Below are 27,769 nucleotides of genomic sequence, written 5' to 3'. Positions count from 1 at the left end.
ATTCACGGTCTACACAGACTGTAACGTACAGAGGGCCAATTCACAGTCTACACAGACTGTAACGTACAGAGGGCCAATCCACAGTCTACACAGACTGTAACGTACAGAGGGCCAAATAACAGTCTACACAGACTATAACGTACAGAGGGCCAATCCACAGTCTACACAGACTGTAACGTACAGAGGGCCATCCCACAGTCTACACAGACTGTAACATACAGAGGGCCAATCCACAGTCTACTCAGACAGTTAACATACAGAGGGCCAATCAACAGTCTACACAGACTATAACGTACAGAGGGCCAATCCACAGACTACACAGTCTGTAACGTACAGAGATGCAGGCAGATGGATTTTAATGACACAATATAGTGGGAAGAACACAATGGACAAACAGACTTGACGGGACATAACTTGGCTATGTACAAAACAGACTGGATGGAGGTAAAGGGTTCGAGACTGAAGAATTGTGCGTCAGCACTTACACCACCTGATCTGAAGGGACTAACCACTGTGGATGACATATGGACAGTAGGGTTGGTGATGAGCTGATGGAGTCCGGTTGTGTATGACTGCAATGAGGAACAGGTGCAGGTAATTGGAAAGGTGCGTTCGGTTTATGACTGCTAGAAAGCTGGCGAGGTGGAGCGCCTGCGATGGACAGGTGGAGAGTGACACAGACAGAGGCAACAGAGCATAGCGGTGTCATTTTACGTCACAAAATGGCAGGCTTCTTGTTGTTCTCTCAAATGATGTGTGCAGACGTGTTCTACCTGTACATTTGTAAAGGAACAGATTGTTCAATGTGAAGCTGTGGGGATGGTGTTGTAAATTGGCCGCTGATCTAAAGGCTTGACTATGCCTGAAAGTAGACTATTTTGCATTGATATAATCTCTACAACTTATTCAATTTCACCCCCCAAAAAGTAGGCTTAATAGCTATTGATTACAGGCTATTGTAAAACGTTTGAGCTTGTAGCCATGTGCTTTTTTCTCCATGACTTCACACAAACATTACATTCTATTTTTAGTCAAAGCAAGATTGTACTTGAAAAGAAGAAAAATGTCATGCATCGAACATGCTGAGGGCCAATTACAAAATTATTAATAACATTAATTATGTTTCAAATTTGTGGGAATACTTTGGAAAACATTTGGAAAATGAAATGAATTATTCTAAATTCCTGGTATTTTTTTTTTACTCTTTTAAAAATATAAAATATAATAATCTGTTGCCAACTCCTAAGATAGAGGAATGAAGGAGTCTGACAGTTAAAACATGTAAGAGTAACAGAGCATGCTCACATGGCCAGTAAATCACCTAGTAGTCAGCAGATTGGAGTTAGGGAGGGCTGTGAGTTTTTATACTTGTTATTCTCCACATCATTTCATTTTATACATTTTCTTGGCTTGGCAGCTCCACTTGAATTAGTGTGACTTGCTGGCCATAAAACAGATCGTATTGTAGTGTGGGTCTACATGAGTGGGTTGGTGGGTAGCTGGGTGGGATGTGCATTCTCTGTGCATGTTACAGTAGCTGAATCCCTCTTAGGCCTTCCTGGCATTTGTGTTTTAGAACACCTGTTTGGACATTCGTGCAGATGTCTCAGGTTCCTCTTTATATTGCATGTAGTTTGGACCAGCTAGTTAATTATGTAACTGGATAAATTATCTCGGTTGTATGAGCTTGCCATAATGTGATGGATGTGAGGGTTTTTGATTACCCTTCCCTAGATCTGCCCACTGCCTGTCAGTTGGTGGCTTTAATTCAATTGATTTTCAAGTGTTTACCCGAAATAGCTGTTTTGATTGTTTGAATGTGCCCACACAGCCCAGACTGATGATGAGTCATAACAGACCTCAGTTGTCTTGTGTTACCAGATCTAAACTGATTGCTGCTCTGTGCAAATGGGAGTATTTAACACTAGATTGATTAATCAGTTTTCACATGAAGCATTTAACGCACGTTAGATGATGGTTTATAACATATTAGACTGAGTCGACTGAGCTTGGAACTGAGTACTTTCAGCAGGGAAGCTGAACGGGTGTGATTATGACAGTTGAAGATGTATGGCTAGTCATCCACCAGTACTCTCCTTAAACAGCCTTTTTGTTTATCGCAGAGCTCCTCTCTGTTGTCCAAGGCAGGGCTCTTTTCTATTGTTTAAGACAAATCGTAATGTCAGTTTAAACGCATGCTTTCCTTCTGCTCTTCAGCATTAAATTATAATGAGTCTGTCCATCAAATCATCTCATGAGAAGGCAGATACAGACAACAGCAGCAGAAGGAGAGCAGAGTAGAGCAGGTACACATTCACCAGCAGTCTGTTAGGTTCTATGTTATTTGGGAGCACTGTGGTAGTGTGGAAGCGAGGGGCTCTGATTATGGAAGCTGTGAACCCAGTTGTTTTCTTCATTATCCAGGGTTAATGTATTTGTGATGTCAGGAGCGGAAAGCTAGATAACGCAAAGCTGCCTCATCTTCCAAAAAATCCCAGGGGTTGGAGAGTATTTTTAGGTTAGTGTCCTTTGCTGCTCTTTTTCAGCCTGTGTCATTTTACAGGGATGCCGATGAGCACGGAAAAGGGCCCCATTTCATTCTCCAATTCCATTGTTCTTTGTCCTGAGCGAATAAATCAAATGTGGTCCAGTGTGTCTGTCTGTACATTTTGGTGACAGATGAATGGTGGCAGGCTGTCTCTCTTCCTCGGGGAACATATGAATTCAGCTTCACTGTCAGAGAGACTGGAGCTGTTTGATCAGAAATACCGAGCTGGATAGTCAACGTGTGTGTGTTTAAATTCAGACGCCTGGCAAAGAATGGTACTTTTAAAAACCTAGTTAATCAATAGACTGCCTCTGTGAGCAAAATAGTCTTCTGTACATATTGTACGTACTATGTTGTTTAAGCAAAAATAAGACTCCATTTAATACTCTATTTTTCAAATGTCTACAAAATCTGCTAAATGGCACCAAGAATGAGGGCCAAAACATAAGTTGTTTACTTTTTTGTATTGAGAACTGAACGATAACTCTGTTCATCAGCTATGCACACCCAACATATCGATGAGTCAACTCAGAAGACAAGTTGGCTTCATTGCACAGTAGAATGGAGAATTGGGTGAGTGTGTGTTGACTCTCAGTCTTTTGAAGCATTGCTAAAATGTTTATGTGTGTGTATGTGTGTGTGTTTGGATTGCATTCAGTGTTCTCTGTTTGGCATAGACTCTCTTTTTGATGTGTTTGGTTGACACACTCTTAAGGTTAAGAGGACTTTGGACCGCTGGGATATGCCATGAATTTATCATGGGAGTTAAAATAGATACAGCAGCACTGATGCCTCTCTCAACTCCAGCATGTCATTGGTTGAAATAAATTATTCAGCTGTCTTTGAAATACACAATATCACAGATTCAAAGATTGGTAGGTTGTATGGCACTAGCTCTCAGAACCGATCCTGTCTCCCTCTCCCATCCTGTACCCTGCATGTCTTTCCCTCTTTCTATCTCTTCCATCTCTCCCGACTCATCTCAGATCAGTGGAGCTCTCACACTTCAGTTGAGGAGCGTCCTTTCTTCCTTTCTGATCTTGTGAAGGCAGATTGGTGGATGTGCCGGAGGTAAACATTGTCTAAGGGGCCTATTACCTATTTGATGGTCATGAGTTTGTAGTTTGTTTGTATGCTTGGCTGTACTGTTTGTTTGAGACTAACTGCCTGGATGCTTTTATACAACATGTTGTTGTATTCCAGCTTCAGTGAAGCCAGTGTGTTCTTCTGTGATGTCACAAGAGATCTGCATTTGATGTGCAGCAACCAGTGAACAGAGCGGACCATGGCATGCTGCCTACCCAAGTGTGTGGAATGCTATGAAGGGAATGTGCAATCTCTGTGATAGCAGTTGACCAAATGTTTATATCTATCTATCTGTCTATCTATCTATATACATGTATATACACAGCTCTTTCCAAAAAAGTTGAAAAGGAAAGTTTTGAGTGAAGAACAGAAGAGTTCAATTTGCAGTGGTCTCTAAATTTTAACCCTTCTGTTCCTGACAGAAAACCTTATTTTTCCACTTTTTTGGAAAGGAAAGAAAAAGGTGCAGTGGTCTCTTAATTTTTTCTAGAGCTATATATATATATATATCTCGGTTATATATAGCCATGTATAACATTGTACAAATATATAAAAATTTACAATAAATTCTAAATACAAGTGAAGGCAATATACTTATTTTTCCTTAGTCTCAGTGCCAATCTAAAATACAGGTCCAAACCAAGTATACTGCCTTCATTTGTATTTAGAATTGATTGTACATTGTTATCATTAAATATTCTCAGCTTTGAGAGAACATTGTGATGACCAGAACTAAATAAATCAAATGTATTAATCATCACTATTAAAATAGTCATTCCCTCGGTCATTCCCTGTGTTCCAGTCTTATCACATTCCCTCTCTTCTAATCCTAGCACATTCCCTGTCTTCTAATCCTAGCACATTCCCTGTCTTCCAATCCTAGCACATTCCCTGTCTTCCAATCCTAGCACATTCCTTCTCTTCCAATCCTATCACATTCCTTCTAACTCTTTTTATCTTATAAGCTTTCATCGGGCAGAACTCAGCAGCAATGCTGTCATTGGCCACAGTTTCGTTTTTACACTCTTTTGAGATGAAGTCCGAATGAAGTCTTCTGGCTCGAGAGACAGTGGGCTATACTTTCTCTAGAGCTTAAATTTACAGCAGGAAGACAGTAGAGAGCACCTGTCAAATAGCCATCTAATCACACATGTCTGCAGTCTTCGCAGCACCTCAACCTGGACAAATCCATTTTCGCTCTCTGCTTCCTGGGTTCTGTCAAGTTGTGTAATCCCTCATCACCTTCACTTAGACCATATCTCTCTCTACTCCTTATTTCTGTTTTATCTATTCTGTCTTCAGGAATGAATGTTTTCTCCCCAACTCCCCATCAATTTGTCATTTCTGGCACACCTGCAGGCGTGTCTTTCCTTAGCCATAGTTTAAAGGTTGCCTTCCTTTTGTCCCTTATTTTCACTGTATGTTTCTTTCACCCATTGTTTACTTCTCATGGTCACTCGGTCTCTCCACAACTGTAGTTTCTTCCCTCTTGCTCCCCTTGTAACAAGGGGTTATATCAGATCATGTCAGATTGATTTCTCTGTAGACGTGGCACAGATACTTCACTTTAATTCACTTCTCTGCATTGATGGGTACTCCTCTGGAATGTTTTCTCCCCTCATCTGGGTATTTGGCTATAAATGTATCACATACAGTGCAATTGGATAGTGATTTAGTTTGTAGATCAATTACCAGTTCATTGTCATCATGACGTGATGAGAGATTTCCCTCCCTATACGCTGTGCGGAAAGATTGCCAATGTTTTATGTGGCTCTTGACTGTATTAGCAGTCTTAGTGTAATTAAAATAATCTTGCCAAGCAGCATTGGCAGGAAGACCTCATTATTTAGCATTATCAAGAAATAAGCATTATTAACAGTTAGAGAATGGCTGCCTAAACAAATAAAGAAATGGCCCAAAAACATAATTGATTAGCAAAACATAACAAATTATTATTATGCTGACTGTGGCATTGATCGGATGGGTCACTTTGGATCAGTCCAAATGTTCCCACAGCTTCACACAGCACAATCAGTTCAAATCAGACACTTATTTCCTTACAGACCTTGTGATTGGGCGAGGTGAGTTACATCCCCGAAGGATTTGCAGTGTTACCGGCAACTTAATTATCCCTACTGTCCTATTACAAAAACCTTGTGTTGGAATGACCCGATTGGCAGAGCAGGAAAACGATTTGCGATGTTTAACCTTTCGTCCCCTTATTTAGACAAGTTTCTGTGTTGTCTCATTTTCCTAGAGATAGAGTGAGCCAGCTGTCCCCAGTTCCCGCCTGTCTTGGCAGCTCTGAGATTACCAGGGGTATAGGGTGCAGAGTTGGCCAAGTGGCCAGAGAACCGCAGTATTAGAGAGAGGACAGGGAAGTAGACCAGACCAACATGCTCGGGCTGGAAAAAGGACAATGCAATGCTATATGGACAACACAGCTGTACACTCAATCACAACATTATAAAATAATCTCCTTCCGTACAGTATATCTCAGATTTGTGTGTCTCTTTGAAATAATTTGTCACTTCAAGTTATTATTGTTTACATTTCAAATTTTTCTTTAGAATTAACATTTAGAAAAATGATGTTCCCAGGGGATCCAATATTTATCTCAAGAGCTATGACAAAGTGCACAAATATGAATCATATTGTTTGTCACTGCTGCACTCAATAAGGGATCATTGTTATGCAACAGAATAGCAAACAAAACCTATCCTCTTAATATAATGAAAAGGCCTGTTGGTCTCATGCTTTTGTCCTGTCATTATTCTAACAATGTAAACAATAGGCTACAGCATGTGCAGAATCATATTACCTATTTTGCTTTGCTTGTTGAACTTTACTGGTCTGTGAGGGAGCCTGTGATGGGTGAAAGTGATGGGTGTATGGTGGTCCTAATATTGTTGGTAATAGGGTAATAGGGCCTAGGGCCTGTGCTCACTTCAATAGTTATAGACATTTTGTAAATAATATACAGTGGATATAAAAAGTATTGTGATGGAAAAAAATGACACAACGATAAATCATGTCAGAACCTTTGACCTATAATGTTAACAATTCAATTGAAAAACGAACAGAAATCTTCGAGGGGGAAAAATAAAATATCCTGGTTGCAAAAGTGTGAACCCTCTTAAAACTGGGGATGTGGCTGTGTTCAGAATTAACCAATCACAAACAAATGTTAAATAGAAGTCATTACACACCTGCCATAATTTAAAGTGACTCTGATTAATCACAAATAAAGTTCAGATGTTCTAGTAGGATTTTCCTGACATTTTCTTAGTTGCATCTCAGAGCAAAAACCATGGTCTGCAGTGAGCGGACCAAAGCATCAGAGGGATTTCATTGTTGAAAAATATCAGTCAGGAGAAGGGTACAAAAGAATTTCCAAAGCATTAGATATACCAGGGAACACAGTGAAGACAGTTATCATCAAGCGGAGAAAATATGGCACAACAGAGACATTACCAAGAATTGGATGTCCCTCCAATATTGATGAAAAGAAAGAAAACTGGTCAGGGAGGCTTCCAAGAGGCCTACAGCAACATTAAAGGAACTGCAGGAACTTCTGGCAAGTACTGGCTGTGTGTTACATGTGACAACAATCTCTCATATTCTTCATATTAATGGGCTATGGGGTAGGTTGGCCAGACGGAAGCCTTTTCTTACATAGAAAAACATCCAAGCCCAGCAAAAACAAACATACATGTGGGAAAATGTGTTATGGTCTGATGAAACCAAGGTTGAACGTTTTGGCCATAATTCCAAAAAGTATGTTTGTCTCAAAAACAACACTGCACATCACCCAAACAACACCATACCCACAGTGAAGCATGGTGGTGGCAGCATCATGCTTTGGGGCTGTTTCCCTTCAGCGGGAACCAGGGCCTTAGTCAGGGTGGAGGGAATTATGAACAGTTCCAAATACCAGGCAATTTCAGCACAAAACCTTCAGGCGTCCGTTAAAAAGTTGAAGAGGAAGTTCAACTTTCAGCACAACAACGTAGGATTAGACGTAGGAGGTTAAAGGACGCCTCCCGTTATTGACCTAAGTAGCTAGCTGGTTAATACCCATGAAACAACTCGCTTCATGAAGTTGAAAAACCCCCAAAATGATTGAATATCATTCTGCTTGTCAGGATGTTTTTCTTAACCCTGGCTCATTTTGTCAGATGTAGCAGCAGCTGGTGAGAAGAGCTGTTCTGATTAATAAAAACTGATGTTAGCCAACTAGTTACCAACACAGCGACAGTAGCCTTTGGTGGAACATATTCTACATTATGTGGGCTGAATCGGTTAGCATTATCCATAACTCTATTCTCGTTTAATTTCATTTGATTTGCTGGCTCATTTACATCACCCTGTAGCTATGAAATACTCTTTTGTTAGACTCTTTGCTTGCCAACACTAATACCTGAAATAAGATTTTAATTTGGCAAATAACAAAAATCTATCATAGAATGTTGTGTGCAATTGGGATTGCATTAGCTTTTGCTTGGTACCTGGCAACCAGCCAGAAAACAGTGACCAGAAGCTCTAGTAATTTTCAATCATTTTAGGATTGACTTAGTAATGCAAATCACTATAATACATTTTGTTTGCTATTGAAACAGACTTTGGTTCATAAAATTCGTAGATAGATGAGTAGCAAAATGAACTAGACAACTACCTAGCCCTGTGGGTAGGGTGCTGCACTCGCATGTTTTCCGCAAAACGCAATTTCTTCCAGTTGCAAATGTGAAAATGTTATCTGTATATTATTTCAAGGCTATTACTGTTTATTTAAACAACTGTTGGACTTCACTCCCTCTCTCCCGCTTTCTCCGCCCACTGTTGCTGTTTCGTCTCCTTCTTCCTCCTTGTCCTATGCTGCCCTTGGACCCTCCCTCCTCAGCCATGACCAGGAGTCACCGTGACCGCACCAAGATGAGTGGACTACGTGAAGTTCACTTCAGTTAGGTTTCCTTTTCAAAGTAAATTTGTGACTTAGTAGAATTTGCTTTAGCACCATGAGGTTGAAGTCTTGCCTCAGCACAATCATCTACTTACCATATATTTGATTCTTCACAGAGGCTAATCTTCTTTGCCAGCTGAGAATAGATAGGTATAAGACTGTTAACATGGAGGATGCTTCTATTATTTGTCTTTCTATTATCTTTGTTCTTATATGTGCACAGCTTTTGTGATGTAAAGTGTATTGTTCAATTGCAACTTTTTTTCCTGAAGGTGTCTTTGGAATGTGAATGACGATTTGTCGGCTGAGTGAATTCCTGTCATGTCACTTCAGAGGGAAACTGTATCATCATATTTGATATGATTTGATTTTCATACTCTGAGACTCAATCTAATTGGGTAGTTTACAATAGCATCTTGTTAATCACTAACAAGTCAAATTCCAGCTTTTTTTGTGGTTACCTTGAAAAAAAATGTATATAGACAAAATCACTTTCCTCGCATATTAGGACTTTTGCTTGAAAAGCAGAATATAGGTCTTATTGAAAGTAAATACTTTATATATTTTGGGGAAATCAGTTATGCAGACAAGTTGGCATTCATTTTAGGTAGACTGACTGTGGCTGATTTAAGTAGTGTCCCTACCCATCTAAACTGATGAGTAACAGACATATTATACACTGCCTTCACTGTATCCTTACCTCAGTGTAACTACCTGAGTTTTCAAGAGAACTAGTTTCACTAGGCTGTTTGACAGGACCCCCTCTTTTGAAGATCTCTTTGCATGGCATGTTATTCAGAACTTTCACAAGGCATTTGAGTGATGAATGATGAATGAGTTTGAATCTCCCAGCATTTGGCAAGGCAAGAGGATAGGGATTGCTTTCAATTTACACATCGCTCACTGTCTGACAAGAAGTCTTCCTCAGCAGTATTAAATTGCCTGAAACCCTAGACTGCCAATCATCACAGAAGTTTGAGAAATTTGCACGATGCTACTAGTTCACGTAAACATACAGTGTGTTCCTCATGTTACTCACTCTTTGGTTCACTCCACAACAATGGACGCCTGGTCCTCACCTCACTGGCAGAAGATTACGGAAAAAACAACCTGTAACCTTCTGGGAGAAATAATGACTTCTTAATAACGGCTTGAGTCGGGAATCGGCAGAAACAGTAAATAATTCTTCCCACCACTGTCTTCCAGGATCAGTGCATAAATGGGTTGAAAGTATTTATTCAAAAATGTATGCATTACATTACCAGATTGCCACTTAAGTGCCCTGGTTGACTTGAATTTAACAATACAGGCAGTAAGAAAATAATACTCCCATTGGAGGCAATGTGAAGAACACCCACCCGGATCACACTGCCTATTCCATGACACTGGAATGTGTGTGGCACCAATCAGAGCACATAGAATGCAGAGTGAGTGTTCTGTGGTGTTCTGGTATTCTAGAATCCCGCCTTCACAGCCTAACGTGGACGTGTTTGACACAGTTGTTATCTCCCTTCTCTCTCTGCTTTTAGACACTGACCTTTAGAAGGAATGGTCACAATCATGCTGACTGCACAGGAGATGGAGGCATGCTGTGTTTGTGTATGTGCTTGCCGGCGGTCATGCTAGTGAATATGTATTTGTATGTGAATATGATTGGGAATGTTAGTGTGGATGGGTCTGTTGTGAATGTGTGTAGTAAATGGGCACTACCCAAATGTAGTTTCTTAAACATTGTAGTCAGGAACACTATAGTTATGAAGAAGTATTATTGTTGAATGAACTTACTTAAAGTAAATCTGACATTTACAATGTGGCATGCTATTTGACCAGAAATATAATCTGCATGATCTGCTGGGTTATTTACTCTGACACATTACCGGAAATTCTAATGGAATTCGTCTGGAATCACTATTATGCAATTATGAATAGCTCTGTATGAACACCTAAATACTTGCAATATTTAAAATAGTATTGAATTACTGAATTCGGGATGAACATTTTGGAAGCAAAGCATGAGCTTTGTGTGTGTGAGAATGGTTATCAATTAGGATTACTAATAGAATATACAACTGCATATTTTACTCCTCAAACGAAACCTGAATTGACTTAATAAACAACAGATTTAATTAGTCACGAAAAGGTAACAGAATACGTTAAATGCACAACCAGCACAAAATACAGTAAATATCTAATTATCTCTAACAGAGAAACATTGCATGTCTTTACACACTCACTTAAAGCACATCTATGGAAAATATAGTGTGAACTAACCTTAGTCTATAAATACCTTGCCTTGCAAATCTTGATGGTGAAGAGGAAGCACTGCCCAACCAAAAGTCATGAACTCACATGATATGAAAAAAAGCCTCACACACTTTTAAATCCAATAAACACAATAGGAAGGCACATTTGGCTTTGCTCATCCTATGTTAACATCTCCTGGCAGACAGTTGTAAACCACATCCCTTTAAAAGAGGTTCCATAACCAACACAACACAGTGGCAACTGAATGAAGATAAATACAACAGATTACATCTAAATCTACACACTAACATTGAGTTTTTTAAACTCTTTATTAATAAGACATTACAACTGCTCCCAACACCAATCACATGAATCAGATCTGGGTGGGGACGTTTCATTTGGAGATTGCCATAGCTAGGTGGATCCCATTACTATGAGATGCCAAACATAAGGCCTATCTATGCGGACACCAGCATGTTGAATCCATTTATTATGGACTCTCAGTCCTTTTGAGTTTCTGTCTAGAGTCCATACATTTCAAAACTTCACCTTCTACATTTATAACTAAGCACTCAAATGGCCCTATAATCTGTGTATTTTCTCTATATCCACCCAAACGTGATACAAAGTGAAGCCAACAGGCAATGCCAGCTTAGGTGAAGTAAAAGCTCTTGTCAGGGCAGTGAGGCCAGCCAAAGAAGATGGCTGTTCACTCTCACCTCAACGCCGTCATGGCAACTTGACCTTTACCCTCCTGCCTGCGAGCTGTATGGCTCTGCACACTGCACTCAGTGTCATTCAGCAAGACATCAGTTGACAGACTTACGCATTGATGAAGTTCCTCTTCTATCCTCACAATGTCAGCCATCATGTCTTCATCGGTCTGTTGATATTACTACAGTACCTGCGCTCATTAGCCGTTAATTCCTGGAAGTGATTGAATACATTTTGGGGATTATAATCCCTCCATTTGCTGTAATCAAATTTGCTGTAATCAAATGGGACCACAAAATGTTGGATTGGTTTCCAAGTAAATGCATTTTTTAACTGATGAAAGTGCTTTTCAAGAACATGTATACTTTCCTTGTTTTTATACAGCAAGTTGCCCACACAACCAGTCAGTGAATGTACATCTGCCCACATGGATGCTTATGCTAGACTACCACGCTATGAGGTTTTTGTGAATAAAAATGTTTTCTTAATTAGCCTGCTTGGTAAAAAAAAAAAATTTAAACTGACAAAGAGCGTCTAGGGATGTAGGGTTGTACTGAAGTCCTTTGTCACCAACCATCATCCCTGTACCTGTGTAGGAACAGGATTGGGATGGTCTCCAGGGGCGATTACAGACACTGGGGGCTAATACCACATAAATCTAGCAGATTCCTGCTCAATAATACAAAAAAAACCACACATCTAGGGCTAAAAAAATATAAATCTAAATAATAATATTAAAAATAGAACACTGCACCAATAACAATAAAGTTGAATATTTACATACATATTTACAAGACAGGTGTTTACACGTGTGTCTGTTTGGATGTGAATGCAGGGTCTGTCTTACCCATGTCAGGTGAATGAACAGAGAGGGCCTGGGGTGTAATAGAGCTTGGGTAAAATGTTTCTGCAGACTTCTGTCAGCATGGCCCGTTTGATGCACTGGGCCATCTTAACCCGGCCCATGGAAACCCTTGCAGTTATGTACATACCAGGCTGTAAAAGAGCCGGGCAAAGGGAATATTTGGAGAGGACCCAAGGCAACACTGGTGGTGTTGATGGTCCATGACAAGTCCTCCGAAATGTGAAGTGCTGATTCTCAAAAGCATCCCTGTTGATGTGGATTGGGGCGTGCCTCCTAAAGTCAACAATCATCTCTTTTGTTTCGCTGACGTTAAGGTTTGCTTCTTCCCAATAGGCTGACTCATCACTGTATGTCATCAGGCTCAGAACCATGGTGTGTCATCTGTGAACTTGGTGGTGGAGTTGGTGTGATACAGTCACACAGTAGTAGGTTAACAGGGAGGAACTCAGAAGGCTGAGGACACACAGTATAAAGAATCAGTGAGAGTTAGAGGCCTGTGTCTCTCTGACCGGAACTCGACCAATGCTGCCTAGCCACGCCCACATCTGGGGAGTGTCTCAACGTTCAGAATGTAGAAATAACCCAAAGCCCACTCTGACATTTTAAAGGCAATTTATTCAAGGACAGAAATATTTTATTGATTTGAGTCATGCCGGTGTTTATTGTGTCCTTTATTGCTCCAAAGGATTTTTAATAACAGCTGATGTTCGTAATATAGAAGGAAATATGGTCTCTCTTTGCAGTTGATAAGAAAACACCATCGGGAATTTTTTAAAAGCCACTGCTTGCTTCATAGTCAGTGTGTGTGACTAGGAAAGGATGTGTCATGTAACATTAGGGTGATGGACTGGGGGTCATTGGAGAGTGACATTTAACTTAATGTTCTTTTGAGCCACAACTCTGTGGTGTTAATTCATTCTGACTAAGGCTTAGAGGGATAGATGGAAAGTGTTTGTCAAGGCCTTCACCCTATTCTGGTTTAGCTTGGTAACAACTCTGTCTCAGTGCTGCCCCTTTGAAATGTCAGCTTAGCCTTTATCATTCAACAATGAGCTGTTTGACTATGGCCTTTAATTGAACTATGTTTGTAGTCAGTAACACATCCTATTTAAAACCAGAGCAGCAGTCTAATACAGGGATCTGGTTCGCAGCACACTGGAAATCCCGTAGCCGGTGAGAAATGGCTCATTAGCATAGGGATATGGGACAGGGCTAGCGGGCCTCATTGGGGCTCCTGCTTTGTCTTTCACCTGCATGTCTGTGGTGGCTGTTATTCTATGGAGTGCTCTCCTCCAGTGTGTTCATAAGTAGCCTGGCACGGTAACTCTGCGATGTCCACCTGTCACAGTCTTGGCCACTACCCATCCCGGCTGGGCTCGTTGTGACCAAGCAAAATGATGAACACAAATTGGACACCATAAACTGGGAAGGGAGAAAAGGTTATATATTTTTATTTGTAAAGAACAATGTTGCTGGTCTAAGTCGAAGAAAAATAATGATGAGAAAAGAAGATCCATATTCCACCACGGTGTATTAGGTCACCCCAGTCCTGGGCCTTATTGGAAAGCCGACACCTGGGCGCTGGTAAAGAGGCCGTTCTTGGCCATTGTCTTGTCTTAAGGATCTAGTATCCATACAGTATCTGTATCCACACATCCATTGTCTGTTGTATACCAGCAGTAGTAATGGCAGGAGATGGGGCGGGGGGGGGGGCGGTCTCATGACCCATGTAAGGTCATCGTCTCTATGTCAAAGAGTCGTGACCGTAAACCCGTAACGGTTACAGATCGAAGACCCCACCATTTCTTCCTCGTCATGCGTCCACGTTGAACCATGTCACGTTCCCTCTCCCATCCTCAGCGGGCCATCGGGATTCTCCATGCGAAGGTCATCTCTGAGGATTCGATCGAAACTCCTGTGCCGCCAGAAGAACACAGGAACCTCATGATATGCCGTCCACAGGAGAGCACACGGCAGTCACCATCGGTCATGACACTTTGCATATCCCCTGAGGACTAAAACGTAGCTGCGTGTGCTGTTTACCTTCTCATCCATCTCAACCTGAACCTGCTTTGTCACTGTCCACAGTGCTCTCCTAGGCCTGTCCTCCAATGGTGGCCGGTCGTCCATGCCTAATGTCGGGGGCCCAGGGCCCAAGCCGGGTTATGCAATAGTGATCCATTATTGGGCTCTGTGGCGGCAGGTAAGAAGTCAGGGGAATAGAGCCCAGCCAGAGAATCAATCTGCAGGCTGGCCTGCCATACTATGGGCCCTGGGGCTCCGTAATGGAAGCTGGATATCAAGGCTACTGATGGTACCTCCGAGAGGAGTGCTGTGTTTCAGGCTGAGGAGGAGATGCTTACGTACAGTGTGAGTGGGCATGTTGGGGGAGCCGAAATCAATGTGAGTCCAACACTTGCGTTGGAAAATGCTCGAGAGATGGGATGACGATGATGTGCTGCTTGCTGGAGAGTCCTACACACTCCCACACCTATCAATGACTACTTTTAGCGGTATTCAACACCCACACACACATCCTCAGCACGATGGCATCTTGGCCTGTTGTACACATCATCAATTCAACCCGGTGTCACAACAACATTTGCTGATGTCTGAGAGTTGTATTGACAGAAACGACAATGATCCTAATAAAAGTGGGGTGAGGATTGAGTGGGCTGGAAATATTTGTGAACATCTTATTTCTGTGATATTCAGTTCAGATATTATTTTGTGTCGTTAACGTTAGAACACTACTGTAGCAGTTACGTAAACAAGCTCCTCGGTTCTCTGGAGTGGTTTGATGCAGCATGCATTACATTACATTACACGGAGATCACTAACCCTGCAGTGAGTAATGTGCTTGGTTTGGCAAAGCTTTTGCAGTGCCCTCTCTCCTTAATCCTCTCCTGAAGCAGCATTGAGCATTGGAAACTGTAATGAAGTGCTTTTGCACGCCTATCCTGGGATAAAGCTAAGGCGTGGGCCTGAAGAAATGCAACCGTTCTCGAATTTATAAACAACGCAAGTGCTGGCCATGTTTTGACGCTAGCTTGATCATGTTTTGATGCATTTTTGTTGCAGCATTGGGCTGAGGGCAGAAATATAGTTATGAAAATGTACACAACGCAAATTGACCACAATTAAGTTGTATTAAAGAATAACAATAATTCTATACTCTGATTATGTTGATTCACATAATCAGAGTATAATCAGTGTTTTTTTTTGTGCTAATATTTTGGAATAGATATCCTAACCCACAATTTTTTCCTAAGAACATCTTTTACATTTTTTAAATATAATTCTTTAAAGGCAGATGTTTATTTATAAATAATGATAACAGAAAAAGTTTACATACAAATGTAACTGCAGCTTACCACTTTATTGTCCCTTATATTTCAACACATTTAAGCTTCCATAACTCTGAATTAGTATAGTAAGGATGGACAGAAAGTTTGGTAAACAGCTACTCTGATTCAACTGCACTTTACGTTTTATCCATTTCATCTGTTAACAGACACTACTTTAATTGGGGAACAAGGACAAGTGAAACAAGACTGAAGTGGCAACAGTGCCTCAATGATGTACAACCCAGTCCACATTTGAATTAGGTCTCAGTTGCTATCCTGTACTTGGAAGCTGCAAAGACATGCTTTTGCGAGTGTCTTTTGGGGGCTATTCAGTGACTGCTGGGTAATGTGACTCTGGCCAGGGAACTGATGAGTTCAGGGTCACTGTGTCCACCCACTCCACTGTCTGTCTGCGTTTATCTGGCTGGCGCTGTACTGTAGGATGGTCCTGGCAGGGGAAATGGGAGACCTAGACCTATGGCTCCTGGCTGTGTGCCTCCTATAAGTATACAATGATTTCATATATTATTCATTAGGTTTTACATCGACCCTTGCCTGGAGGATTGCCATATGATATTACTCTCCCATTGTTCATTCAGTTACAGTGCAGCTTATTTTTTAAGAATTTGAAAATCTCATTGGTTCTGCACATGTTGCAGAAAATCGTGTCTTTGGACCATGTGAACACAGAGGGAAGGATATGCTAAGACAATAATTATATTTTGATGAAAATAACCTAATTAACTTTATTAAAGGACAATTACATATTCTGTGGTGCTCATAAGTTTGCATACCCTTGCAGAAATTGTGCCATTTTGGCAATGATTTTGAAAATATGACTGATCATGCAAAAAACTGTCTTATATTTAAGGATAGTGATCATATGAAGCTGTTTACTATCACATAGTTGTTTGGCTCCTTTTTAAATCATAATGATAACAGAAATCACCCAAATTTACATACCCTTGAATGTTTGGCCTTGTGACAGACACACAAGTTGACACACAGGTGAATAAGGAAATTAAACTTGAATTTCCCACACCTGTGGCTTTTTAAATTGCAATTAGTGTCTGTGTATGACACGTGGATGCGCTGAGCAGGTTAGATACTGAGCCATGGGGAGCAGAAAATAACTGTCAAAAGACCTGCGTAACAAGGTACTGGATCTTTACAAAGATATCCAAAGCCTTGCAAATGCCCATCAGTACTGTTTAACCATTTATTAAGTGGAAAATTCGGGATCTCTTCATACCAAGACAAGGTCAGGTAGACCAAGAAAGATTTCAGCCAAAAATGCCAGAAGAATTGTTTGGGATGCAAAGAAAAACCCCACAGGTAACCACAGGAAAAATTCAGGCTGCTCTGGAAAAAGACGGTGTAGTTGTTTCAAGGAGCACAAAACGACGATACTTGAACAGAAATGCGCTGCATGGTCGATTTGCCAGAAAGAAGCCTTAACTGCGCCAATGCCACAAAAAAGCCTGGTTACAATATGCCCGACAACACTTTCACATGCCTCACAGCTTCTGGCACACTGTAATTTGGAGTGAGGAGACCAAAATAGAGCTTTATGGTCACAATCATAAGAGCTATGTTTGGAGTGGTGTCAACAAGGCCGATAGTAAATAGAATACCATCCCCACTGTTTTGGGGGTGTGTGAGCTCTAAAGACATGGGGAATCTTGTAAAAATTGATGGCAAGATGAATGCAACATGTTATCTGAAAATACTGACAATTAGCATTTTTCTGCATGAAAAAGACGACCCAAGACGACCAAAGACTTTGCATGACTGGAGGCATTTTGCCAAGATGAATGGGCAGCTATACCTCCTGCAAGAATTCTGGGCCATATAGACAACTATTAAAAACGACTGCACGCTGTCATTGATGCTAAAAGGGGCAATACACAGTATTAAAAACTAAGGGTATGCAGACTTTTGAACAGGAGTCAGTAAAAACATTTCTTTGTTGCCATGTTTTGTTTTATGATTGTGCCATTCTGTTCTGACCTGCAGTTAAATGTGAATCCCATAAGAAATAAAAGACGTGTTTTGCCTGCTAACTTAATTTTTTTTTTTTTTTACACAAATGGTACATATATTACCAATTCTCCAAGGGTATGCAAACTTTTGTGCACAACTGTATAGTAGCCTATGCTAACTGCATTTCATTGTACTGTTCAATGACAATAAAGTTGAATCTAATCTTAAAAAATAAATCTAACGTCTGTGAGCTTCCCACGAATGGGCCATCACATAATGGCCAATTGTAGTGCAGGGGCTTGTGACCTGTGAGTTCGTTACCCTAGACCTGTTACTCACCGAAAATCAGAGTGAATTGTTTTTTTAACCCAAGTTGAGTCTAAGAGTTTCTTTTTGGAAGACTTGGTTCGGGTTGCACTGTCGATAAGAAAAGGTCAAAAAGAAAAAAAAAGCCTGCTTAAATCCTTAAGCCTGGTCAAATAAATCCTTGATATCTATAGTGTTAGCCAGTGCTGCCCGAAATGTACTACTGCACTTGCTGTTTTGTTTACATGCTTCTGAGGATTAATCTCCTTAAATTTTCCAGCTCACTCTCTCAGCTATAGCTTACATATTTATCCTTTTAAACCGATTGGAATGCATTATTATCAGCTAGTTGTGGGCTGTGACAGGTTGACGAATGGTAGTTATTACCTGCATCTGAAGATCATTTAATATCAGAGAGGGGAGATCTTAGTAATATGAAACCATAAAGGATGAAGTCAACTGAGTCAGTGGGTTGTGGGAGTTGAAAGCCCTCAGACATTTTCTGTTTCCTCTCGAGTGTCACTGGTCCTCTCTAATCTCCTTGCGGTGTGAGTTTGCTGTGAAGGGGTCGGGTCTGGTGTCTGTGAGATGTTGAGTCAGTGGAGAGAGGACTAAGTCTTAGAGATCACTGAGATCTCACTAATAACCTCCCTGAGGACATTGTGATATCCTTGGACTGCAGCAAAGTTACTGTCAGAGTTACCGAATCCTACTTTTATGGCGCACTGGGTTGAGTGGGCATATTGTTTCATTGGGCTGTTTGCTGTGTTTGAACATGCTCTCTTCATGTTTGTCCTGTGCTCATGTGTGGCCGGTTCTGGGTATCATAGATGTGGTGTGCAACACAAAACAGGGCTCTGGGACTTTCCCATGTTTAAACAAGTGGGAATGACAGGTCTCCTAGGTTTTTTTATAAATCCAAAATCCCACAATTTAAATGATTTGTTGTTATGCAATGTGTTTTTCCTGGGATAGTTCTTGTCACAGGTATTGTCCTGGTAAATCAGAGAAAATTATGGTTTTAGAAAGGGATAACCACTGTGATCCATATGGTCATTACCCTGCTGAGGGCTCTGTTATGAAATCCTGGCAGAGTTTCTTAAATCCCATAGAGACAATACAGAGATGTAATAGAAATATTACAGGCTTATGCGCAGGGTTGTAGCCTTGTGTGATGTATGACCTTGCCTGAGAGCTGCACTGCAAGGGTCATTTGTTCAGTAACTCCTAGATTAATAAACACTGAGTTTTCTTTCCAGGTTACTATTTAAGCAGATTTAGAAATGACAGGTTATGAGTCATGTTTAGATCACACCATTGTTTCACATCTGCTAACTGTCATTCGTTATTTTGTTATGCCGTTCCTCTTAACAGAATCATAATTTACAGGAAACTCCAGGATGTGTAACTCAAATCAAATCATCAAATCAAATTTATTTATAAAGCCCTTTTTACAACAGCAGTTGTCACAAAGTGCTTTACAGAGACACCCGGCCTTAAACCCCAAGGAACAAACAACAGTAGTGTTGAATTTCAGTGGCTAGGAAAAACTCCCTAAGAAGGTCGAATTTTAGGAAGAAACCTAGAGAGGACCCAGGCTCAGAGGGGTGACTGAGACTTCGCTCAGAGTGTAACTGAGACATGGCAATATAATTGCACTTCATGTGCAAAATAAAAGTCCTTTTTAGTTATTCTACAACATTTCCAGTGTTGATCAAAGAGGGGAATAAAGAGTCTCTAATGCAGTGTGTGCCAAACGTTTCCGTTTAACAGACCACTAAATCACCACCAAAAGATCCTGATGTCCACCGTTCATGGAGTTGAATCGTTCAGAAGCGAAGCAGGCTGTTTCTTATTTCTGAGCACCAGTAGACCCCCCCCCCCCCCCCCCCAGACACCTGGGTTCTAAAACGCTCTAATATGTATCTCTCTGTTTCTCTGTTTCACTGTCTCTGTCACTGTGCACAGGTGTCTGATGCAGTGATCCAGCCCCAGCGGTGAGGAGGTAGAGAGGTGGGCATGGCAACTGGTCCCGGGCTGGAGTGGCCTGGCCTGCTCCTGCTGTTGATGACTACTGTGGCCACTCAGAGCCAAGGCTGTCCCCAGCGCTGTGAGTGCCAGGCCAAGCTCAAGTCTGTGGCCTGTCAGGGCAAGCGCCTGTCTGCCCTGCCTGACGGCATCTCCGCGGACACGCGCCTGCTGGACCTGAGCGGGAACAGGCTTCGCTCGGTGGAGCATGGGGACCTCCTGTCCTATCCTCGGCTGGAGGAGCTGGACCTGAGTGAGAACGTCATCAGTGTCCTGGAGCCCAATGCCTTCTCCAGCCTCCAGAGCTTGAGGGTCCTGTCGCTGAGGGGGAACCAGCTTAAGCTGGTCCCCATGGGAACATTCTCACGCCTCACCAACCTTACTACATTGGACTTGAGTGGGAATAAAATTGTTATCCTTTTGGACTTCACCTTCCAGGACCTGAAGAGCCTAAAAAATCTGGAGGTTGGTGACAATGACCTGGTCTACATCTCCAACAAGGCCTTCCTGGGCCTGGTTGGGCTGAAGGAGCTCACCATTGAAAGGTGTAACCTGACTTCCATCTCCAGCCAGTCTCTGTCCTACCTCCGCAACCTGGTGACTCTGCGCCTGCGCTACCTCAGTATCTCCTCCTTGGAGGACCAGAACTTCCGTAAGCTGGGTGGGCTGAGGGGGCTGGTGATTGACCACTGGCCCTTCCTGGAGCACATCTCTCCTCACAGTCTTCAGGGCCTGAACCTGTCCTGGCTGTCCATCACTAACACCAACATCACTTCAGTTCCCACAGCCGCCCTGCGCAGCTTGGCCCACCTGACCACCCTCAACCTTTCCTACAACCCCATCTCTGTGCTGGAGTCCTGGGCACTCAGAGACCTGGTCCGGCTGAAGGAGCTGCATCTGGTCAGCACCAAGCTGACGACGGTGCAACCGTATGCCCTTGGCGGCCTTCGGCAGATCCGCGTTCTTAACCTGTCCACTAACTCCCTGGTGACCCTGGAAGAGGGCTCCTTCCAGTCTGTCAACACCCTGGAGACACTGCGTGTGGATGGCAACCCTCTGTCCTGTGACTGCAGGTTGCTCTGGATCCTCCAGCGTAGGAAAACCCTGAACTTTGATGGGAAGTCCCCAGTATGTGCAGGCCCAATGGAGGTGCAGGGCCGAGCCCTTAGCGCCTTCTCAGACTCTGCCCTCTTTGACCACTTTACCTGTCAGAAGCCCAAGATACGCAACAGGAAGCTGCAGCCGGTGACTGCCAGGGAGGGCCAAGTGGTGTCCTTTGTTTGCCAGGCAGAGGGAGAGCCCACGCCCATCATTTTCTGGGTTTCTCCGCAGCGCCGGCGTATCACTACTAAAAGCATTGGACGGGTCACAGTCCTTCCAGAGGGAACACTGGAGATCCGCTATGCCCAAGTGACAGACAGCGGCACTTACATATGCATCGCCAGCAATGCTGGAGGCAACGCTACCTACTTTGCCACGCTGACCGTAAACGCACTGCCTCTGGACGCTGCGCTTGTGGCCAACCGCACATACTACCCAGGTGACCTCAATGACACCAATCTAAATGACACCAAGGTTTTCCTCAAGTTCACCCTGGACCTCAAGACAATCCTGATATCCACAGCTATGGGATGCTGCTTATTCCTTGGGGTGGTTGTCTTCTGTTTTCTCATGCTGTTTGCATGGAGCCGTGGCCGGGGGCAGCACAAGAACAACTTCTCTGTAGAGTATTCCTTCAGAAAGGTGGATGGTCCTGCTGCCAGTGGTGGACAAGGAGGGGCTCGAAAGTTCAACATGAAGATGATTTGATTCTGAATACAACTTACTCTTTAGAATTGTATCGGGACAGAATTATGACTTTGGATTTCAAACTGACTCGGTCAGTTAAGAAGTCAAATCATTAAGTCTATGAATATGTTTGTATTTGTAAATGTCTGTATCAACAAACAGTAAACGTAAATTGATTTGGTACAGATAGATTTTTTTTGTCTCAAATGCTGTTTGTGTATTGTTGTCTATATTGTGCAGAAGAATCAAGAAGATATATAATGATGTCACCAAATCCTATTGACTGTTAAGATTTAAAACATAAGACCCCTGCACAGCTCCATCTGTTTCTCTACAGTGAACCCTCCATTTCATGTGACTTCATTATTCCACCTGAGCTGATTGGAAACCATCTTTCCTCACTCATGAATACATAATCATAGGGTGCTCGCTGAATGCCAAGAACTTGCCAATACTAATTTAAACAGATCATATCATTTGTTTGGTTTTCCCATAGGAGGACTTCTAATTTGGTGTAGTGTAAATGTAATTATCTACTTAAGCTGATTTTAATCACTGTTGGGTTGTTCTACAGTATGAGTTACTTTTTAGCAACTTTTTATATTTGAAATAAAGATTGGAAAGCCTGTTATTTAATGAAGTTCCCTACAATGTAGACCACATGGAAATTCAATAAATCTGAATTTGAATATTAATAAGACTTACTAAAGTGCCAAACATCTTTATTTTGATAGGTCCTGCAACATGTTTTGAGTTCTTGAAAGACTTAACCCAACACGTTATGACCATCATTACAAATCTGTTAAAACGAATCCTTTACTATATGCCATGTCTGTCATAATTCTTTAGTTTGTGAGCTGTAGTCCTCATATGTCTTTGATAATTTTTGAGTTTGTGAGCTGAAGCCCTCATATGGAAGCCCTGAAAGCCCAAGGCAAAAACAGTGTTTAAATGTTTCTTGATTGAACGACTTAGTAACTCATTTGAATTGAAAATCACAGTTTTGGTTGTTACATTTTTTTACAAACTCATTCAAATTAGATAAATTCCATCTCTGGGCTTTATGCCTTCCATACACTTATTTTCCCCATAAGTGTATGGAACCTTTATATATATATATATATATATATATATATATATATATTTAAGTAGAATCCCCGAGTGTAGCCATTTGCAAGCCAATGGTGGGATCTTTGGGCAAAGCATGCAGTTTTACCAGCATTTGCAACCCAAACATATGGATGTCTGGTTCATCATTCCTCTAATACATTACAGCCTAGCCTGGGGGTCTCCAACAGATGGATATTGTGCTATCAGTATCCCGGCAGCCACTGATGAGCAGCTCAAAAAACAATTGTGATGGTACAGGCAATTTTCTCTTGTTCCACAGTCATACATTCTTGGTACATGTATCAGTTGCTACAGTCCCCCCAGCATCCTACTATCTAACAATGCTGCAGTAAATGTAGTTTTCCTCTAAACATTCTTAAACCTGCTTTAGGTGTACCTGACGTGTCAGTAGTAATTACATTATTTGTATCTATTATTTGTATGAATTGAAATTGGCATTATTCTACAAAGCCATCCGAGATACGTATTGCACAGAGAATGTAATTTCGAAATGTTTTAGTAGATTGTATAAGGTCCCCCTTAAATGTGCTCATCAACATTAGTTTATTTCAGGTTTATTGACTTTGCATTATATACTTTCTCTTGTACATTAAGGAAAAAGCAGCAGTCGAAAGGAGAACAATTTCCATATGCTGTGTGGAAGTAAAAGTAGCTTGTGACATTTCATTTGTCAAGTCCCTGTTATTGCCGAATGATTTGGAGACCCCGTGCCCAGGATGGGGATCCCACTGGCAAAAAAAACATTCACTAAATGACCGACATGTAAATGTACAAAAAGTGCACTCAATTGTCAGAAGTGATAACCTGCAGAGAAAGGTCTTGAATACAGTAGATAGCTGATATTGACACTACAAAAAGAATCAATCTCTGTAATACATTGCCAAACGATAACCAAGGACACCACACAGAAAAACCTCTAATGTAAACTACTGCTATTCAATGTCATAAAATTCTGATACATACAATTTGACTAGTTTCATAATGATGCAATACAAAGATTTATTAATCAAAGTATCATTATTAATGGTGAAGCAAGAAATATAGAAAATTGTTCAATGATTATGCACAAAGGTAAAGATAATTTCCATCCAATATCCTTATTCTAGTGTGTTGAGCAATACACCTACCTGCCCTCAGATTGAAAATGTGTACAAACATTTGACATATACATTACGGTTGGTCGAATGTATATTTCTGTCATTTTGAATTACTTGCTTTTGTCTGATGGATTTGCCCAAGGTCAAGGGATCACACTAGATAGATACAGTAAAACAAATGTAATATATTTTTTGTATATATTTTGTATCTTTAAGAGGTGTTGTGGTTGATCATGATGTGTTGTAAGTCAAATTTTATGTGGATTATTCTGAATTTTATTTTCCTTTGTGGTAATACCCAGAAATTGAAATCATATAAGACAGACAACATTGCACAGATATTAGCCCTTTCTGAGTTTTCAAACAACTTAAGAAGGACAAGCTTGCAGTCTATCAGATCAGTTTCTTCTTTTAAGCTTGTGGAAGCAGTGGGAGGCCTTGTGACCACCAGTGACATGGTTTCTCATCAGGACCCAAGTCTCAGATGAGAAAGTCTCAGATATGCAGGAAATGCTAATGAGTGAGACCTTGAATGAAGGAAGAGAGGTTACAGTGGAAAGGAGCCAGGCTATGCTAGAGGGCCTTTAGTACCCAACTCACAAGGGCTGACATCATTTCATTTCTGCAGATGAATTAGTATATGATCAGAAAGGATGGAAAGATAATTGTGTTCTTAAAATTGAGCTACTGAAGATCTTGAAATTACAGGATCTCATCTAATTTAATTATATTAAAACTATGATCCAAATCTACAATGCATAGTTTATTAGGGATAGCTCTAGCTTGCACTGTTCTTTCAACACCTACTCAATATCTTATCAGGAACTGTATTGCTTTGTGTTTATTGTTTTTATTTCATAGAACTTTTATATGCTGCTATTTTGGCCAGGTCCCTTTCGACAGGATAAATAGATTATAAAATCAAATTATGTCTTTGATTATGACAGCAGTACATTGTATCTTTAGGAAGGGCAGTTATTGCTATGTTTTTATAAATCTGTACTAGACAAAACTGTTGAATAAACTGCCCTTTTAGCACTTTGTGCAAGTGCCTGGCGCTTAGTCATTCTTCACCTGCACTACAGGAAACATTTTAGTAAAATTCCACCAAATGTATCTTAATTCATTATTGTGATGTAGGGTGTTGACACAATTTTCCAGTCAGGCATTACGGGGATTTAAATATATCCACGTCTGCCCACTCTATTTCTACGTAACTCTGGTGCACTGGTTCCACAGACCCTTCGCCCACTCCACTGACTGTCCCACACTCTACTGTCCCAAAGCCTTACCACTGGTGCCCTCAACTGGAGCTGCACAGCATTGTCACTGGAGAGCATAGAAAACTGTAGTGGCCTCTAGTGGACAAAATAACGTTTTAGTGCAGACGTCATCGTTGAAGGGTTTCCACCCTTTTAATGTAGTAAACTGGGTGGGACTTCCAACTTCATTGGCTGATCCTTCCTAAAGACATGTTCGGAGTTGTGTGGGGAGTGATCAATAAATGATTATGCTTTTGAACTAGAAAATGCACTTCTTCAAAATTATGATGGCCTTATTAGCGCTTCCCGTGTCCTCACAGACAGTAATATCTTGAAGAACGTCTGGGCAACCAATATGTTATGACTGGATAGAATATACAGTATACCTCAAATTTTCTAAATCAGAATCACCTTTATTTGCTTAGATCATTTGCACATACCCTAAATTTGACTTGGCGTAGAACAGCTGGCACCATACTTTGTTATTACACATTTGGTGTCACATGCAATAATGCAATAATGCTATATAACGTTGCATATGTCCTACATTCTAAATTGATGTTGGTAAATATTAACAGTTCCAGTATATGCATTTATTTAGAGGGTGCAGTATAATGCAGCTGTTTGGTAAAATTTTGAGAAGGGGCTTAATCTAGTCAGCACAGCCTAGTTAGTCTCTGTAGGACAGATTGGCAACAAACAACAAGGAAAGAAACTGTTCAGATGGAGGGATACTTCCTGCTGAGTGGCCAGGGTGGGTGGGATTAAACACTAGCTAGCTTGCAGGCTCTGTAGCCCTAGACTTATGTAAGGCCTGGATGGGAGGCAGGTGGCAGGTACAATGCCATAGTTGAGCCCCGCAGCGAGCAGACCCAATCCGCATGGTGACGGACACGGTAGCAGACCCAATCCGCATGGTGACGGACACGGTAGCAGACCCAATCCGCATGTTGAGGGACACGGTAGCAGACCCAATCCGCATGGTGACGGACACGGTAGCAGACTCAATCCGCATGGTGACGGACACGGTAGGGAGGGACTGTGCGGTTGATGCAAAGCGCAAGATAGACTGAGAGATTTTTGTTTTCTTCAGCTGCTGCGCATGCTTGTGTGCATGTAGAGCAGCTGAAATTACGGTGATCAGTGTTTTCCATCCACTCGCAATGGTTTAAGATGATGGTGTCTGGGAGGGTGAATGATTTCACTGAACTAACAGTTGAGCCCTGAACCTCAAGACGTGGGCAACACTTCCTGAAGTCAACCACCCGGTCGGCAGTTTTGTTTGTTTTCAGCACCAAGTTGTTTTGACTGAACCAGCCAACCAGCCAATGAACCTCACCATGGTGCATGGCCTAATGACTTACAGTGATGAGACAGAGTAGCTTCACAGATGACTGCAACCACCACTGAGTGGAAAATGTATGACCAGTGTTTAAAGGATCTGGGTTAGCGAGCGAGAGTGAAGAACAGACCAAACCAAGAACAATTTTAAATACATTCAATGAAGTTCAACCAAAAACCCTGATGCAATCCAGCCATCCCCTCCCAAAATAATAATGATCTGGCAACGCTGATTCATGTCATTTCCTCTTCCTTCTTCTTGAACCCATATAAAGAAAACACAAATCATAATAAAACACCAAGGTACAGGTAGCAATGCAGTAGGAGGCAGGTATCCAGTGTCTTTGTTTTTCCCTTGTTTCAAGTCATCTATGTGACTCAGCCAGCAGAGCTTTTACATGGCTTAGTCATAGGGTTCTCCATGTCTTCCCCGAATGCATCAGTTGTCAATTACCAAATTACATTCTTGCTCATCAAGCAATTAATCACATCTGAGGCTGAGACAAAACTGCAAAACCTCCAGAGAACTCACACCCTGGACTCCAAGTAAACCCTAAATTCTTTATAACTGTGAACACCCTCATTCCTGGAATGATGTTTTACATCATTACATCTGATTTCATTAACATCAAGTAAGTCAGACTGATGATCAACGTTATCTAAATGTTATGGAATTCATTAACTTGCTGCGCATCTCAAAAGGAGTCTGAACAATGAGGTTAGAGTCTGACACAAAAATGTAGTCGTGTTGATTAATGTGACAAATCGCGACCACTGGTGTTAGACGTGACTGCACCCTGCTTTGAGTTGAGGGTTATGACAATCCTGCAACTGAGCGAAGATTTTCACTCGTCCCCTGAAGCTAAATCTAGCTTGAGGCCACAGCTTTTATAAATTGGACTGCCACATTGGACTTGCAATCAAAACTGTATCAAGTTTTGATGGGGTTTGCCCTGAGGGAAAGCGCTTGCCTTTGTATTCTACTTTGTTTTTGGAGTCCAGCTATAGTAGTATACTGTAGTATAGTATACTATGTGTGGCCTACTCTTACTCATGTGTATGCTTTACC

General features: G+C 41.4%; 1 protein-coding gene and 1 long non-coding RNA gene across 5 annotated transcripts in view; one reads left to right on the top strand and one right to left on the bottom strand.

Moving 5' to 3' along the window:
- Positions 1-9,918, bottom strand: part of LOC105011563 — a 39,358-nt gene extending 29,440 nt beyond the window's left edge. For both annotated transcript variants that reach the window (XR_004576070.1, XR_828090.3), the window contains exons 1-3: positions 9,857-9,918; positions 9,634-9,714; positions 8,690-8,730 (exon numbers count right to left, since the gene is read on the bottom strand). This is a non-coding gene — a long non-coding RNA (uncharacterized LOC105011563). The remainder of the gene's footprint in view (positions 1-8,689; positions 8,731-9,633; positions 9,715-9,856) is intronic.
- lingo3a (leucine rich repeat and Ig domain containing 3a) overlaps positions 1-25,140 on the top strand; it is a 29,204-nt gene extending 4,064 nt beyond the window's left edge. Inside the window, exons 2-3 of one of the 3 annotated variants that reach the window (XM_020048721.2) lie at positions 8,535-8,594; positions 20,022-25,140. In XM_020048721.2, coding sequence (XP_019904280.1) covers positions 20,073-21,890 — 1,818 coding nt within the window. In that variant the 5' untranslated portion in view covers positions 8,535-8,594; positions 20,022-20,072 and the 3' untranslated portion in view covers positions 21,891-25,140. Of the gene's footprint in view, positions 1-8,534; positions 8,614-20,021 lie in introns of all 3 variants that reach the window. The other 2 variants (XM_020048722.2, XM_010871692.3) reach the window with 2 other exon arrangements.
- Positions 25,141-27,769: the final 2,629 nt, after the last annotated feature.

The sequence above is a fragment of the Esox lucius genome, chromosome 8 (assembly GCF_011004845.1).
Source record: "Esox lucius isolate fEsoLuc1 chromosome 8, fEsoLuc1.pri, whole genome shotgun sequence".
Taxonomy (NCBI): domain Eukaryota; kingdom Metazoa; phylum Chordata; class Actinopteri; order Esociformes; family Esocidae; genus Esox; species Esox lucius.
This window is presented reverse-complemented; position numbering and strand designations above follow the sequence as displayed.